General features: G+C 41.6%; 1 protein-coding gene across 1 annotated transcript in view; it reads right to left on the bottom strand.

Annotated features, from left to right (window-relative positions):
• Window positions 1–727: 727 nt before the first annotated feature.
• ABCB7 (ATP binding cassette subfamily B member 7) overlaps window positions 728–16,540 on the bottom strand; it is a 35,187-nt gene continuing 19,374 nt past the window's right edge. Inside the window, exons 5-16 of the mRNA XM_083876460.1 lie at window positions 16,321–16,453; window positions 15,222–15,490; window positions 13,978–14,066; window positions 13,354–13,441; window positions 12,534–12,708; window positions 10,984–11,141; window positions 10,300–10,463; window positions 10,005–10,134; window positions 9,320–9,491; window positions 5,314–5,417; window positions 3,723–3,830; window positions 728–1,284 (exon numbers count right to left, since the gene is read on the bottom strand). Of these exons, the coding sequence (XP_083732586.1) occupies window positions 1,066–1,284; window positions 3,723–3,830; window positions 5,314–5,417; window positions 9,320–9,491; window positions 10,005–10,134; window positions 10,300–10,463; window positions 10,984–11,141; window positions 12,534–12,708; window positions 13,354–13,441; window positions 13,978–14,066; window positions 15,222–15,490; window positions 16,321–16,453 (1,809 nt within the window). The 3' untranslated portion in view covers window positions 728–1,065. The remainder of the gene's footprint in view (window positions 1,285–3,722; window positions 3,831–5,313; window positions 5,418–9,319; window positions 9,492–10,004; window positions 10,135–10,299; window positions 10,464–10,983; window positions 11,142–12,533; window positions 12,709–13,353; window positions 13,442–13,977; window positions 14,067–15,221; window positions 15,491–16,320; window positions 16,454–16,540) is intronic.

Genomic DNA, 16,540 nt, shown 5'->3' with positions numbered 1-16,540 from the left:
TGCAGTTGCTCTTACTCTTACAAGGCTTTTCCTCCCTTCCCAAATCCGTGATCCCAGCAGTGCATTGCCCTGTGGGTGACGTGCTCAGCCTTGGCTCTGTTGGATTTCTGTCCCCTTGTCCCAGACGTGACCCCTGCAGCCCCCACCCAAACCTGACACACCCACAGTGTCCTGCAGATCCCAAAGACTCAGGTTTCCTCCCACTGGAGAAGTTTAGGCTGTTGAAATGAGGAGATTATTATAGCAATGCTTTCAGCATTATCCAGGTCATTTTCTCATACATTAATGAGATAATAGAAATTTATGGAAGTCTTTATTGAATCTTAATTGCTCCCTAAGACCATGACTGAACTAGAAAGAGTGACTGCATTCTGCTTTGACTACTACAGCAGATGCTGATGATACAGACTCCTGAACTCGGATTTGTTCATTTTTCACTTAAAAATACTGTTAGTTTTTCTTTAGAATAATACCAATCCATTTCCTGATAGTGCAGTATGAAAGGTGCTTCTGAAAGGTGAGAGGGGTGATTCCAATATTTAGTTTGCTACTAGAAGCCTAATATTTTTTGAGGCTATTCTTACTCTTTACAAGGAAGAAGATTTTTAAACCAGAACACCACTGTAGAATTTAAAAGGCATCTTCCTCACTGGCAAATGAGCTCAAATTAGCCCAATTACAATTAAAACATGACGCATTTATCAGCCATCAATGATGAGAAATAATGTAAATCAAGGACAAGTCTGTCTACAATTTAATAATCCACATCAGGCGACTACCAGGAGAATTTACCAATGCCTAAAAATTGCCATAAATTACACCCTTGGTTGAGAAGTTTAAAGTTTTTGAAAAAGCTCAGCTGTTGTTGATGCCACTGAATATTAGAGATTCCTAAAGATGTAAAAATAGAACTCCTTTGGTTGAAATTATGTCCCTCTGTGAAACTGTAAAATCCAAAAAATTGCAAAACCCAGAAGTTTTTGAATGCTGACTTAAAAACAAAGAGCTGCATTTCACTGCATTCTTGTGCATTTTGAACCTGCTATACAAGATCCAGGATCCTATTCAGCATGAACAGTTCCCACAGCCTTTTACACTGTTGATAATTTCTTCTTCCAGCTTCTTCCTTTCCTCCTCTTTGGATGTGTGGTTGTTTCTCTCCTCCCAGGTTGGGTGGTTGTGAGAGTGGAGCACTTTGCTGCTCTGTGTGTGCCACATCTCATAGTAGAGATTGCTGGGATTTGCCAGGAGCTCTGCGTGGGTTCCACGTTCTGCCACTTTACCCTGCAAAACAAGGGCAGGAAGTCAGGAATGCACATTCCCACACCTTTAGGAACAGACCAGCCTAGGGACCACAGTTCCACAGTATGGATTAGAGCAGTTATTAATGAGGAGGAGCTTGAAAAAGCAAGGATTGACTTGTGTGGGCACTGCCAGCTGCAAACAAGGAGCTGTGCTCTATTCAGACTGCAAGTGCCTTTTGTTCATCTGGACAAAATCTAAAGCTCACCAGCATGGAAAGTTTTACTGTCTAAACTTGAGGAGTTATCTAAAGCAAATGTGGACCTCTAAGAAGAGCAAAGTGTTCAACTACTCCTGCAAAGTCACACGAATAGACCAAAATAAACACGTATTTGTTTTTGCTCAGTAACAGACACACATGAAGAGGCTAAAAGAGAAGAGCAGACAGAGAGGGGTTTGTATTAGACAAGCAAAGCACATCCAAATCCTGAAAACAATTAGTGCAAACTGTGTTTTTATGGGTGCTCTGCAGCCTGTGTCACTGCAATCACCACCAAGAAAATTGTGTGAGCAGTTCAGTTCTCTGGGCTGGTCTCAGGAGCAGAGATGATTTATTGACTCTTAGCATGGAAAGGAAGAGTCAGAGAGGAGAATTCCATGAGAATTCCAGCCCTCCACTCTTCAAAAAACCAAACTCATTTTTTACTTTGAGAGACACATTCACTGATTCAAATTAAACTAATATATTAACTCATTCTGTGGCTACTTTTCTTTCTGGGAAAGGAGGGCATGACACAGACAACCACATGGATTTGGTATCAGTTAGAATTTTTGATCTACAATTAAATCTACCTCTTGTGACATCTGCTGATGGACAGGCTGGGAAGAAATTTGGGTCTTGGCACTCCTATTAGTAGTTGTGCCAGTGGAATCTGAACAAACATACACTTGATCAACAGAACTGCAGCATTTACTTAAATCCTTTAAGTGATTAATTTGGACTAGAGATCAGGTTTTGAATCATGGCTTTTTTTTTTTTTTTTAGTAACTCTTGATCAATCCTCAAAAATGAAACTTCTCTGCTCAGCATTAGGGTCTGCATCATTACTCCAACGTTTACTCAGGAATGATTGTGATTTCACGTCAGCAAAGGTGCTGGAATTGTGACTCCATGATTACCATTGCTAAGCAAAACCAGCCACAATCCCAGCCTGTCTCATCCCTGCTCCTGAGCCTTGTTAATCTGGCTGCTAACACACCAATCCTGCTGGGAATGCTGCAGCACTGCCTCCCTCATCCACAATTCCATCCTTCAGCAAAGGGAGCACCCTGGCTCCCCTTCACAGTTCGAGGCTGTGCTTTTATTTTTAATTTAACAGTTACACTACAACACAAAACACGCTCTTAGGAAGCTGTGAAAACTTGCATGGAAAACAAAAAGCTGCCAATTGCCTTGTGACACGTTACAAAATGTTTGTGAGAGGTTTTAACGTGCACTTGTAAGGAGGATACACCTTAGGAGAGAGTTTTTCAGCAAAAGCTGAAAAAAACAAAGCAGATCAAAAACAAATAAAAACTCCATGGAGCACTGCAAGTGATTTATTCCACTACTTCATCCTGAGATTCATATAAAGCTGAGTTTTGTGTAGCAAATGTCACTATTTCATAAAGTATGGGTCTAATTGTCCATGAAATCATTGAATGTAGTGTAAAAATAATTTATTTGCTTTTAGATGTGTATTTTTAAGTCACTAAAGACACCTATGAGCACAGGCTTATAAATAGCAACTGATAAAAATGAATGCAGAGATAAATTTAACATCTATTATCAGCAGATTTGAGCACTGTACTTTCAGCATTAACAGTTAAAAGGATAATTATGAAGTTATAAGGACATTTGTTTATTTTAAAATCTCTTCCAGATATGGATAATAGATAAAAAAATGGACTTTGGATGAGCATGAGGTAACAGCTGAATGCTGATATTAGGGAATCAAATGTTGAAACATGTTGGCTTTTTCTTAGAAAAGAAGCCTACAGAAAGGGAACAATCACACTTTTCTACAGGTACAACAGAGAATGGTGCTTAGATTTTTAACATAATTAGGTTGAACAATCCTGCAATAGTTCTATCTGCATGGAAACAGAACACGCTGTCCTTTCCACTGAGAGGAAAAAATGGATGTATGTGAAAAACAGACACTGAGCAATGAGAGTGAAGTGTAAATTGGGGGAACACATTAGGAAACTGGACAGAAGCATGCAAAAAATTAGATTAAAAACATGCAACAGTAAGGTGTAAAAATAACAACATACAAGACAGACACACGTGCCAAGCTTGGGCTGGAATTTTCAAACACGGTTCATTTACAAAGAAAAATCTTCCAGCAGCTTGGTGGGAGTGTCACAATTCAAACTGGACACACAGAGTCCCTAAACTAAACTGTGACATATGTGAAAGTCACTCAGCAGCACCTCACCTGATCCAGCACAATGATCTCATCTGCATCCACCACCGTGGACAATCTGTGGGCAATGAAAATCGACGTCCGGTGCTTCACCATGTCCCTCATGGCTTTGAGAATGTTCTGCAAGATTGGAAGAGACACAAAGTCTTACATGCTCCTGAGTGAGATGAGGAGAAATAAAACGCTGCTGGAAATATGCAAATTGCTGTAAATAAGTTTTGAAAATCATCTCTGGTACTGCTACAGCTTCCCAATAACAAACAGTATGTACAGGAGAAACAGAAGAGTCCCAAACATGAAATATCTGTGGTTTTGCTAAAGCCTCAAACTTAAAAAAAAAAAAAAAAAAAGCTTGTATTCACAGAAAAAACACAGCTATCCCCAGGGACAAAGGAAGAGACGTGTCATTTCATTTCAGGGAAAACTTCCCCACGGAACCATGCTACACAAGCAGCAAACAGCAGTAAAACATCTGAAAATAAGAACTCCTCATGGTGGTAATATTAATGCTTTCCCATGATTGTTAAAGGAAAAAAAACTCTCAGAGTTATGCCAATGTGGAACAAAGGCAGAGCAATTCTGGGAATTATCTATGCAGGGTTTCCTTTGTGAGCCCTATGCCACCATCCCTCTGCAAGCAGCACTGACTGGGAATTTGTGCCCTCACTACTGTAAAGTGAAGTGTCCACTTTATTTCCCTGAATTTTTTTGTCAGAAAACATTTCCATTCCCAGGCATAGTCTTGTGGAAAAACCTCATTTTCATTTGCTGTCTTCCAAGTGCATTTCTACTCTGAAACTTTCTGCTTTGCTTAAGACTCTTGCATAGATTCAGCAAAACAAGAGAGGAAAAATCTGAGAGCTGAGTGTGATAAGGACATTTCTGGCCCATGAGGAAGCTGTGCTACATTTCAGTGCTGTGCTGTATGGATTTACAGTTCATCCTCTGAATTCTCTGCACCTGGAAAATGAAAGTAATTTAGTGATTACAGGTCAATAAATTCACTCAATCATCTGCATAAGTGAACAGAGCCATAGCTTAGCTCATTTTTGATGACATTAGTTTGGGAAATTACTGCTGGTGCTGAGAGCTTTGTGTTTAAGCAAAGATGTTGTTCTGAAGGCTGATGCAGCTCTTCTCACAGTGTCACCACATCCATGTCACTGAGGAATGAACACAAATGAACACCAGCACTGCAGGTCACACCTACCCCACGACAAACAAGGAGGGTCTATCCTGTATTATGTCCCAACTATTCAGAAGGTTTTTTTGATGGATGTTAGATGGCATCTAAACACCTTCTGAGGTGGACAAGCTTCACACTTCATGGTCACTTGCACCAGCTTCAAGGGAAGAATGTGTCAAGGTGAATGAGATTTCCAGAGTGGAAAGAGAAAATATGCCAGAGACAGCTGATATCCCTCACTATCTCCAGGGAGATGGACTGAACATCTCTGCTCTGCTCTTCAGGACAACAGCAGCTCTTAATAATACTGAGACACTTGTTAAAGAACAGAATTCTGAGAGGAAAAGAACATGGAAAAGCATCAGAATCAAACAACATTGCATCACTTAAATTTTAGAATTTTTAATCTCAATTTACCTCTTCTGTAATTGAATCTAAAGATGATGTGGCTTCATCATAGAGAAAAATAAGAGGCTCCTTTAACATTGCTCTGGCAATTGCAACTCTTTGCTTTTCTCCTCCTGAATGAGGGGGAAAGAGGAAAAAAAAAAGAAAAAAAATTAAGTTACAATTGTGATAATCTAAATTCAACAGCAGACATGATTTTTGAGGGTTGGTTGTTGGTTTTTTTTTTTTTTTCCTTTTTTTAATAGACATCATAGTCATTGCTGACAAATGTCTGACATGTTACATAAGATAGCACACAAGTTCCTGCTCCCTGGTAAATTTAGTGATTCAAGATTACTCATCCTTTTGGAAAAGGACAGAACTATTTTGTATCTGCTCCAAGGCAAGTCTGACACAGGTGAGTAACAATGGTGTACAGTTACTCACTCTGTACACCTGGGAGTAGGAGCCCATTCACTTGGCCTAAGCTCTGCTCCATCCAGTAACTCTGCACACACAAATGCACTTTTCTTTCATCACTGCTCTGTCCACATCTGCTGTATTGGATTTCAGGCATCTTGCTCACACATTGTGTCTTTCAGGTCTCTCCTTGATATTCATCCAACTTCCCACCCCATAATGCTGAATTTCACTCAAGAACAGTCAATATTGTACTGAAAACCACCTTCAGCCTGCAAGCTACAGCCTGGTGCTTTCTGATATAACCCAGTTTCAGACTAGTTTCTTTCCTAAACAATTCTTACAGCCAACATCTACTCAAGAATAACTCAGGGCAACTTTTACAGACAGGAAAACAGGTGCATTTGAGAACTTAAAATCTGCTAAACATTTGGTACGCGACGCAAACACGTCACATTTCTGCACTTGTCCTCCTTTGTTTTATCCAAGACTTCAAAACATTCCATTTAATACTATTATATTCTTGTTAATATTCCATTTCTATCAGGAGAGAACATGCTTTCCTAAACCATTTAAAAGGCTGGTGGTAATGCTGCAGTTCACATTTTAAACTGTCTTTGGCAGAACTCAGGAGCAATTAGAACTGTGTGATTTACTCAGCCTGTTTCAGTGTGCTCTCCCTCCCTCCCTCCCTCCCCTGTACAGCATCTTCAGAACTCACAGCTTGACAATATCCACGTTTGAAAGACATATTTCAGTAACCAGATCCCTCATATTTGTCTCATCTTGTTTCCCATTCATGTTCAGGGCAGCAGCACAGAAACTGTTCCATTCACAAATCAGGGATTTGGGGCTGCCACAGCTCTGCCTATTACACATCTATTAGACAACACTGAGGTGGGTTCTACTTGGAACAACCCAAACAACTTGTTTTTCATTCTTTATTCTTGATGAATCAATCCTTGAGAACAGTAAGAACTGCTGCATCACCATTTAAATTGGCAAATCTGTCATTGCAGCTGAAATTTTGTTTTTCCATTGTGCACACAAACCCCTGGATTTTAAAGAGAACCACTTCAATTCACACAGCTTTTGCTCACCCTATTCCTGCCACAAAATAACAGAACAAATCAGGACTTTGTGCTCTCCTTAGACATGAAGAAGCCTAACCCAACTTAAAAAAACCCACAAACTGATTCTGAAATGAATCCAATACATATCTTTGTAAGAATTTAGGGAGCCAATTTACTATCGAGAGGACAGTAGATTCCAATTAGCAGTAGCTTTTTACAGAGGCACTGAAGGGACTCAGAGCCTTCCATTTGATATCTCCAGTCCTTTGAACAATGACACCATTTCTGAGAGCACTGGCCTGAGACTCCTGTACCATTCCTGAAGCTTGTTTACTACTGATATTTGTCAATATTCACTTAATTGTTGAAAATAAGAAACTGAAGCTGTTCTTTCAGTGGCAGACGCCTACTCAGAGCTCAAAAGAATTTCATTGTCTTTCTCCTGAATATTTTACATACTCTTTCTTCTTTAAATACAAACAAAGCAGGAAAAGAACAGAATTCCCTTCCCTTTCCCAACACCACCTTTGTGGAAGCACTGGCAGGTGGGTGCTTATGACCATCCCAGTGGCAGCACAGACTGAAGGATGGAGGAAAGGCAGAACCCATTTTCAGAAAGGTTCTGTTACAGGACTCTTGAAGGATGGAGGAAAGGCAGAACCCATTTCCAGAAAGGTTCTGTTACAGGACTCTTGAGGTCAGAAGGGAACTCCAGCACACCCACACACAATGCTCCAGACTCAGAAGGGGACACAGAATCATTCAGGTTGGAAAAGCCCCACCAGATCATGGAGCCCAACTGTTCCACCACTGCCCCATGTCCCCAAGTGCCACATCCTCACAGCTCTTAAATCCCTCCAGGCATGAGGAGTCCACCACTGCCCTGAGCAGCCTGATCAAACCTTTGGCTGAAGAAATTTTTCCTAAAATCCAATCTAAACCTCAACATAAGGTTAAGGCTTTGAGCAGCCTGGTCTAGTGAAAGATGCCCCTGCTCGCAGCAGGAGGGTTGGTTTAGATGATTTTTAGAAGGTTCCCTCCAACTGAAACTATTCTATTCTTTTATAAACACCAAGACATTTCAAACCTATTGTCAGTCAAATCCTCTTTCTAGCAATTACTAGTGTGGGGAGACAGGCAAGACAAGTCTTTCATTGTTAGCACGATTCTCTTCAGTTCTGCCAGTACCTATTTAGCACCTTCTATTCCCTCACCCAGATCTGTGCTTCACATATTTTATTTTCCTTCTAGGTCTCTGCATAATCCCCGTTTGCAGCATGCACACTTTCTCCTGCACATTCTGGGTACAGGCTGCACCCTCTGATCCCCTGTTTCAAAGGCACCAGGACTCCTGACTGCAGCAGCTGCAGAGAAAGAAATCCCCCTCAAAAGTGTCTCTGCAACAGGCAGCACCTCTGTCTGCACCCACTGCACCCCTCAGCACAAGCAGGGCCCAAAGCACACAGAAAGTTCCCAATTCTAGTCCACTACCCAAAGAGATAATGGGAAAAATCATTTTTGCTTAGATGTACCTCCAGCCTCACTTATAATCTCATTTAACACTACCCCCTGAAAATACATTCTTTTGAATATCTTGCAGACTACAGCTGCCTTAAACTGCAGACCTTCATATAAATATTCAGCCTTTACAGGTAGGTATTTTGGGCTCCTCTCTACAAGAACAATGAGGGGCTGGAGTGTGTCCAGAGATGGGAACAGAGCTGGGGAAGGGTCTGGAACATAACTCTAGGAGGAGCAGCTGAGGGAACTGTGGGGGAGGGCTCAGCCTGGAGGAGGCTCAGGTGGGCTCTGCACAACTCCCTGACAGGAGGGGACAGCCAGGTGGGGCTCAGGCTCTGCTCCAGAGAACAAGGGACAGGATGAGAGGAAATGATCTCAATGTGTTCCATGGGAGGTTCAAGTTGGATGATAGGAAGGATTTCTTCACTGAAGGGTCATGCACTGGAACATGCTGCCCGTTGCTCTATTTCTCTAGGGAATGGTTTTCCCCTCGGGACTCCTGAAATCTGTAACCAGGTAGTTTGACCCTTCCTTCCTTTCTTGACCTCATTGGCTGAGGTCTAGTTATCTTTTCCTGAGCAGACTAGAAAAGGCCCTGTTCCTCCTTATCCACTCTCCTTTTCCCCTGGAAGCCTTTGAGAATAAACACCTTGGAATAATCCTGGGGAAGAGCCTCTTTTGAAATCTTTTGTTTTGTCCCTGAGATATTCCCCCAAAGCCTGTCAAGGAACTGAGCTAGCAAAGGAGCCTTGGGAGACAGGGAGAGGAATATATCAGCCCAGGACAGTGGTGGAGTCATCATCCCTGGAAGTGTTCCAAAAAGGAGTGGATGTGGCCTTTGGTGATGTTGTTTAGTGGGCATGGTGAGATTTACTCAAAGGTTAGATTTGATCTTGGAAATCCTCTCCCACCTTAATGATTCTGTGTTATAAACTCAACGAGCTAAAAGAAAACCTAAACACTAAACTGCACAACACTTTGAGGCAGCAAAAGGGACACAAGGAAGCTGAAAAGGAGCCAACCTGAGAGCTTGAGTCCTCTCTCCCCAACCTGGGTGTTGTACCCGTTGGGCATCCTGAGGATGGCGTCGTGGATCCCGGCCAGCCTGGCCACCCCGTACACCTGCTCCGCCGTGGCCGCCGTGTTCCCGTACTGCAGGTTGTAGTAGATGGTGTTGTGGAACAGAACAGCATCCTGCAGTTGTGGAAGAACATTTCAAATAAGAAACCATGAACAACAGCTTCAAAATTGTCCCCAGCCAGTGAAAAAAAAACCCACAAAAATACAGAATGGCTTGTATTTTTCTTCACGAAGCCTGAAGGTAAAAAGTGTTTGGGGAAATTTCTTTTCCCAAAAAAGGGATTAATATATTTTGTGTCCTAAATATGTATGTCATGCATACTTTCACCATTTTGCTAACTCATTACAGTGGTAATCAACTATAAAGCTAAATCACTTAAAGCTGGAGGCACTTTCTCATGGGGAGGTTTAAACACATTTCAGAAATTGGATCTATATGATGATGCATATAAAAACATAATATTTCCTGGGGGGAAAAAAGTCTAGTTCCTTTGAAAGTCACCATGCAACACCCCTGCATTAGGACTGGCCTTCACTGAATCAGTGCCAGATACTGAGAATTACTATTACAATAGACCAGAATTACTGTTACAATGCACTGTCTGGGGAGAAGGAAACATGGAATACCTGAGGCACAACTCCTATTGCCTTTCTCAGACTTTCCAAACTGACATCTTGGATATTCCGTCCAGCAACATAAATATTTCCTTTCTGAGGTTCATAGAAACGAAATAATAACCTCACAATGGTGCTTTTCCTGGAATTGAAAACAATTTAAGTTAATGTTACATCCTGGTTTGCCATTTACAATCTCCAATCGGAACTGATGTACAAACAAAATTAATAAAAAGCAAACACAAGCAGCACAACATTTAAGAAACTAAATTCTGCATTGATTGGCATATTTAGTCCATTTACCCACCCTGACCCACTACCTCCTACAATGGCCACTTTCTTTCCTGCAGGGACTTCAAAGGACACTCCAGCAAGGACTTTCTGCCCTTCCAGGTATTCAAAATGCACATTGTCAAAGGCGATGGAAGCAGTCTGAGGGGTGATCTGCAGGGGTGGAGCCAGCTCTTTGTCCTATGAAAAGAAGAATTCCACTTTATCTGCTGCCCTGAAATTATCTCCAACACTTGAACAAGCTCAACAGTCCCTTTCCCACCTCAGAAAAAGGCAAATAGACACTCTGGCTCAGATATGTGGAAAATAACCATAATTTGCTGCACAAGTGACATTGGTTTGCTCCTCCTTTTCCCCAAAGGAGGTAAAAATTCCTGCTGTAAACACTCTGCCTCATAACTTCTTTTGCAATATATTCTGCATCATTAATTACCAATAAAAATTCAAGCACGAGGCATGAATACTTAAATTAAAAAATCTCAATATAAACACAGCTTCCGTTAAGCAATTTTTGCTTCTCTGCAAGAAAAAAAAAATCAACTGCTATTGCAGTAACTGCACTTAAAGAGGAGGCAGAACAGCAACACTTTCATGAATAGAAATTAAACCTGCAAGATCAGAACATGGTGAAATGATGGCATTGCCACAAACAGCCCTGTTAAATGCCCAGATGCTTTAAGGAAAATAAGCTACTACTTACTTTAATTTTGGTATCTACACTGAGAAGTGTAAACAAGGTGTTCATATCTATCAGGGCTTGTCTTGTCTCTCTGTACACTGTTCCCAGGAAGTTCAGGGGCAGAGAAAGCTGGAACAGCAATCCATTCACCATTACCAGATCTCCAACAGAAAGGCTGCCTTAAGACAAAAGGGGTGTCAGAGAATAAGGAGACTTGAAGGGTTTTCCTTTTTAGGATGCACCAAAAGAAAGAATCAAGTCAATCAAACATAATTTCTTTTATCCCATTTCTACACCCAGATGTTTAAATAGCAAACAAAACCCCAGAACCCATTCCCAGATTTTACAGAGAGGTGCCTGAAAGGAATGGCAATGTTTGTGTGGATTTCACTTTTTAAAAGATATAACAGCACTGGCAAGTAGGGCAAGCAGCATATACAATAACAGATTGTAAAATCCACAGAGAAGCCTAAGAAAGTTAAAGGGGGAGGAAATAATATATGGAAGCCCAAATCAGGAAAGACAATCTTAAGTACAATTACAGACAAATCCAAATGATAGAATTTGCCATGATCAAGAGGGAGCTTTCATACTGCATGTACCACAGAGCTGCTAAAACACACTGAGAACCTCTGGGCAGCTCGGTATCAAACAGGCTGATCAAGGGAAAACTCAGGATGTCACAGCAGCTAAAGGTAAGTGGCAGGTCAGTTCAGCTGAAACAGGCCCAGAAAGATGATTTAAAGCCATATTTCTACCATCCTGCTTCAAGCTATTCTAAATCTTCCTAAGAACAGCCATAAACTGCACTGACTGACTGATCTGTTCAGAGTAACCCTTCCCTGCCCTGGCAGCTTGAAAAAGGGCAAAGCAGATGCAAGAAAGAGCACATGGTATAAAGGTCTGCCCTTCAAACACTTCTGGATGTTAACACTCTTTAAAGCATCATTATTTTTACTCTAAAAGCACCTTGCTTTAGCAGAGCTATCCCAATTCTGCATTTGAAGCTTGCACTGTGTCTTCCTAATCAAGCAGGCTTTACTTTGTGTAGTAAATTAGACAAGCATAGAACAGATGGAAGCAATTCTTTTAATAATGTGCCCTTATTAAGGGAAGGAAAGTGAATTATTGGTAACAAAACTACTGGAGACGAAGCACAGGTCTATATACAGAGTCTTGCCAACATGGCAAGGGAGAAGGGCAAAAAGAAAAGATCTTTGTAAAATGTCCACAGAAATATTTTTATCTATAGAAGCGCCTTTCAAAAACCTTAAAGAAAAAACTTCCTGAAGTGACATTTTCTTGGGATCTTTCTTTAACTGCTAAACTTTTATAATGTTTTTTTGATAAAATTATAGTATGATTGAAAGAGTCATTGAGAGAGAGATATAATGGAATTAATCATACTCCAAGAAGAAGAAATACGGACAAAACTTAAGCAAAAAACTCTCAACCAAAACCTCTCAAAATGAACTCTCAGATCAATCCTCAGTTAATTAAAACTAACACCTCTGCTATGGATGAACTGAGGTAAAGGAGATTCATTTCAGGCTTACAGACAGGTGAGTTACCTGCAACAATGCCCTGGCTGGCGAGCACCATGATGGCTGTTAAACCCACACTGAATATGGCACTCTGGCCAAAGTTGAGGAGAGCTAAGGTGGAGGTAGTCTTCAGGGAGGCATTTTCATAGGTCTTCAAGAACTCATCATACCGTTGGGCTTCGTATTTTTCATTATTGAAATACTACAACATAAACAAAAGTGGTAAATGTGACAGGGACAAACATGTTGGGACTGTTTAAGTGGCTGTAAAATACAATATGAACAGACTGAGTGCACTCTCACACACACACACAACTCCTCTCCAACAGTTCTAACAACTGAAGGAAACAATCACAGAGTATCTTGGGTTGGAAGGGACTCAGAAGGATCATCCAAGTCCAGCTCCTGCCCAGGACACCCCAACAATCCCACCCTGTGCCTGAGAGCAATGTCTGAACACTCCTGGAGCTCTGGCAGCCTCAGAGCTGTGCCCGTTCCCTGGGAGGCTGTTCCGTGCCCCACAACCTTTTGGGAGGAAAAGAACCTTTCCCCAACATCCAACCTAAACCTCCTCTTCAAGACTAAGTTTACTTAGAAATTGATGGTCAAGGTGATTCAGCCATGAAAGAAACTTCTCACTCTTTATTAAGAAAGAGACTTTTTTCCAGCCCCCGCTAACAACCTTCCTGCTACTCTGTCAAAGCCACGCACTACTCTTCAAATGAATAATGCTTAAAAATATGCTATTGCTCCAAATATGCAGCCCTTTAAAGATGAATCATATGACTCACTTCCCTAAGGCTGACAGAAACAAGACAAAGAGCCTGGTAGTAAAGACTGGCCTTACCTTCACAGTCTCATAATTCAGGAGCGAGTCAATGGCAGCGTTACCGGCATCGTTGTCAGCTTTGTTCATTTCTATCCGAAACTTAGTCCTGGGAAAGGAAGGTTTGATCAGGTCACTGATGCCTCAGATTTTAGCTTTTATATTTTTCAAATACTGCATTAGTGTATAACTCTAAACTCCATAGAAAGTGTTAGTTAACTGTCCTCACATTTTGGTCAGACAGAACAATTCCTCCAGGCCTGAAATCCAAGGACACCCTCTACCTCAGGCCCCAAAAAGTATCAACAAAAGTGAATTGGGGGGAGCAAACTAGGGGAATGTGACTTCATTGCCTGAAGCTGTAATTGGAGGGTTAACCCCTGATATGTAAATAGACCAAACCTGTAACTGTCTGAAAAACTTGTGACCATTGTCAGTGTTGGGTGTAGCCTCAGAAGCCCAAGGTGATCCTACCGAAGGCCTTTAATAAATGCCTGCTTTATTCTCTTAATCTTGTCTAGCCTCTGTTCTAGATTAGGACAATAAAGTGGGCATTTATTAAAGCCTTCAACAGGTTCCACTGTGCCACTGCAAGGCACCATCACAAGCTCAGGCTGAGGAGTGTGAGGGCAGGGCCTGCCTTACCTCCACTGGGTGACTCCTATCGTGAACGCGGCGTAGGCTCCCAGGGTCCCCAGAGTGACCAAAGCAAACTCCGCACCACATTTGTAATACTGTAAGATTTTAAATCAAATTTAAAAAAAAAAAATTATAATCATCATCATCATCAAAACTTCACTGTTGTCTCCAGCTAAGCTACCCTAATTTTAAGACAAGAATTGATGGTCCCTCCCAATATAATCCCTGCTCTGAACAGCTTAAGGCTAAATAAAAAGCTTAAACTCAAAAGGAAAGCAGCAAGAAGGATTTAGATGAAAAGATTGGAGGCAATAACCAAGAGCTAGTGTATATAATACTGCAAAGTTATTTTTCACATTATAAAACGTAAATGCTGCTGATGCTTGTGCTGTTTTCGCAAATAAGTATTTGTTTCCATGCTTTTTCAATGGATTTTGGGAGAAAGCTGAAGACTGTAGAAGAAGAAATAAATGGCCTTGAAAAACAACTTAGGAAGCATTTTCTGTACTTCAGGGCACATCAGGAGAGAAAAGCCCTAAGGAGGGTTGGCTGACAGCCAGCCTGGTCTGCAACTTCCAGTGGTTAGAAACTGTTACCCAACATCAACAGGCATTTCACTGTTCCATTCAAACCTGATTAAGTCTTTCTAAAAAGGCAAATAACCAGAACAAGATTCTTGTTTTTAATTTAGTCTGAGATACATAATCAAGATTCAGACTTTTGCACCCAAGTAATACCCAAAGATCTTGACTTCAAAGGCAGAACATGTGATTTATTTCATAGAAGTTTAAATTTCAGGGTATTAAGCTTAAAACCTGCCAGGAGAAGCCTATTTTCCAAAAGCTAATTTTCACTTTTAAGTTCTGGTTAAGTCCGGATCAATGTTCAGGAAGGAGCCAATAATCACTCCCTCCTCTATCCTGAATACACTAAACCACAACATTTTTATTCTGTTTCCTCACTAATCACCTGGGTATATTTGATACTTGTGTGTAGAATTTTCTAGTTTCATTTTCCAGCAATTCTAAAGAAAAACACCAAAAACTGTCCACATAAAGCAACTGGCTGAAGAGAGGCCTTAAACGTAAAAATAATTTCAAATAAGCTTAATTAAAGTAACTGAAATTTGAAAACTATGGATTGCTCTCTTTTACAGTAGTTGCTACCACCTTGTAAATACAATTATTATTATTTATATTGAGTAGACTTTGGTGAGAGCATCATCCTTCAATGAGACAATTCCAACTTACCAGAATTCCACTGACCAGAGCCACCTCAAACATTGTGGGTCCCAGGTTAAACACTAAAGCACTGAGAACAAAGCTGATGCCCCTGGTGCCCCTGTCGATGGTTTTTGACAGTGCCCCTGTTTGCCTGCTCAGATGAAAAGCCAGATCCAGGTTGTGAAGGTGCAGGAAAACATTCTTGGCAATCCTCCTGATTGAATTTTGAGCTACTTTCCCAAATACTGCATTTCTTGCTTCATTAAATAAGGCTGCCCCAGCTCTTGAGATACCATCTAAAAAGGGATGAAAAAGTTTACAAAATGAAAATAATTATATTTTCAACTTCCCTTCATGCATGAAATTACACTAGACTCATTCTTTATATATTTTCAACAATTTTCGTTCAAAGGTAATTTATACTTAATTGGCCCAAGCTTTATGCCATTTTTCATTTATAAACCATTGTGCACACATTTAAATCAGTTTCTTCTGCAGCTGGTTATAAGAAAGGGCAGGATTTATAATCAAGAATAATTTCTATGAGCATTATTTCATTTTTTAATTGGAATACCAGAAGCAAGGTCAGAGAATATTGGGAAGAGACATAACACAGAGTAACTATGAAATAGTTTGAACACTCTGAGGGCTGGAGCCCCTTTGCTCTGGGGGCTTTGGCAGAGCTGGGGGTGTTCACCTGGACAAGGGGAGGCTTCGGGGAGACCTTCCAGGGCCTAAAGGGGCGCCAAGAGAGCTGGAGAGGGACTGGGGACAAGGGATGGAGGGACAGGACACAGGGAATGGATTCCCACTGCCAGAGGGCAGGGCTGGATGGGAGATTGGGCAGGAATTGTTCCCTGGGAGGGTGGGGGTGCCCGGAGCAGCTGTGGCTGCCCCTGGATCCCTGAGAGTGTCCAAGGCCAGGCTGGACAGGGATCCCACCCTGGGACAGTGGAAGGTGCTCCTGCCCATGGATCACCATTAAGGTCCCTTCCAGCCCAAACCACTCTGCGATTCTCTGATTCCCAGGCAGCTGTGATGCTCAGCAGTGCAGAGGGCAGGAGCTGTGCTGAGCCCTCCCTCCCTGCAGGCCCTGACCCCCCATGCACCCTCTGGGATCACTCACAGCCCACAAGGACAGCAGTCGCCAGGGTGGCCGCAGTGCTCGGGGCGTCGCCGAGGTTGAGCACGTTCCCAGACATCTGGTTGAGGTTGTCCACTGCATATTTAAACATGAAGGGAACCAATATGTTCATGGCCTGAAAGCAGGAGCACACCAATTAGACCATTTGCATTAAAATATGTATGGAGCATGACTACTCTTTTATGAAATTGCTCTGTTGTTA

This window comes from Zosterops lateralis (assembly GCF_965231275.1).
Source record: "Zosterops lateralis genome assembly, chromosome: 21".
NCBI lineage: Eukaryota > Metazoa > Chordata > Aves > Passeriformes > Zosteropidae > Zosterops > Zosterops lateralis.
The sequence above is the reverse complement of the archived record's forward strand: the minus strand, read 5'-3'. Positions and strand labels throughout refer to the sequence as shown.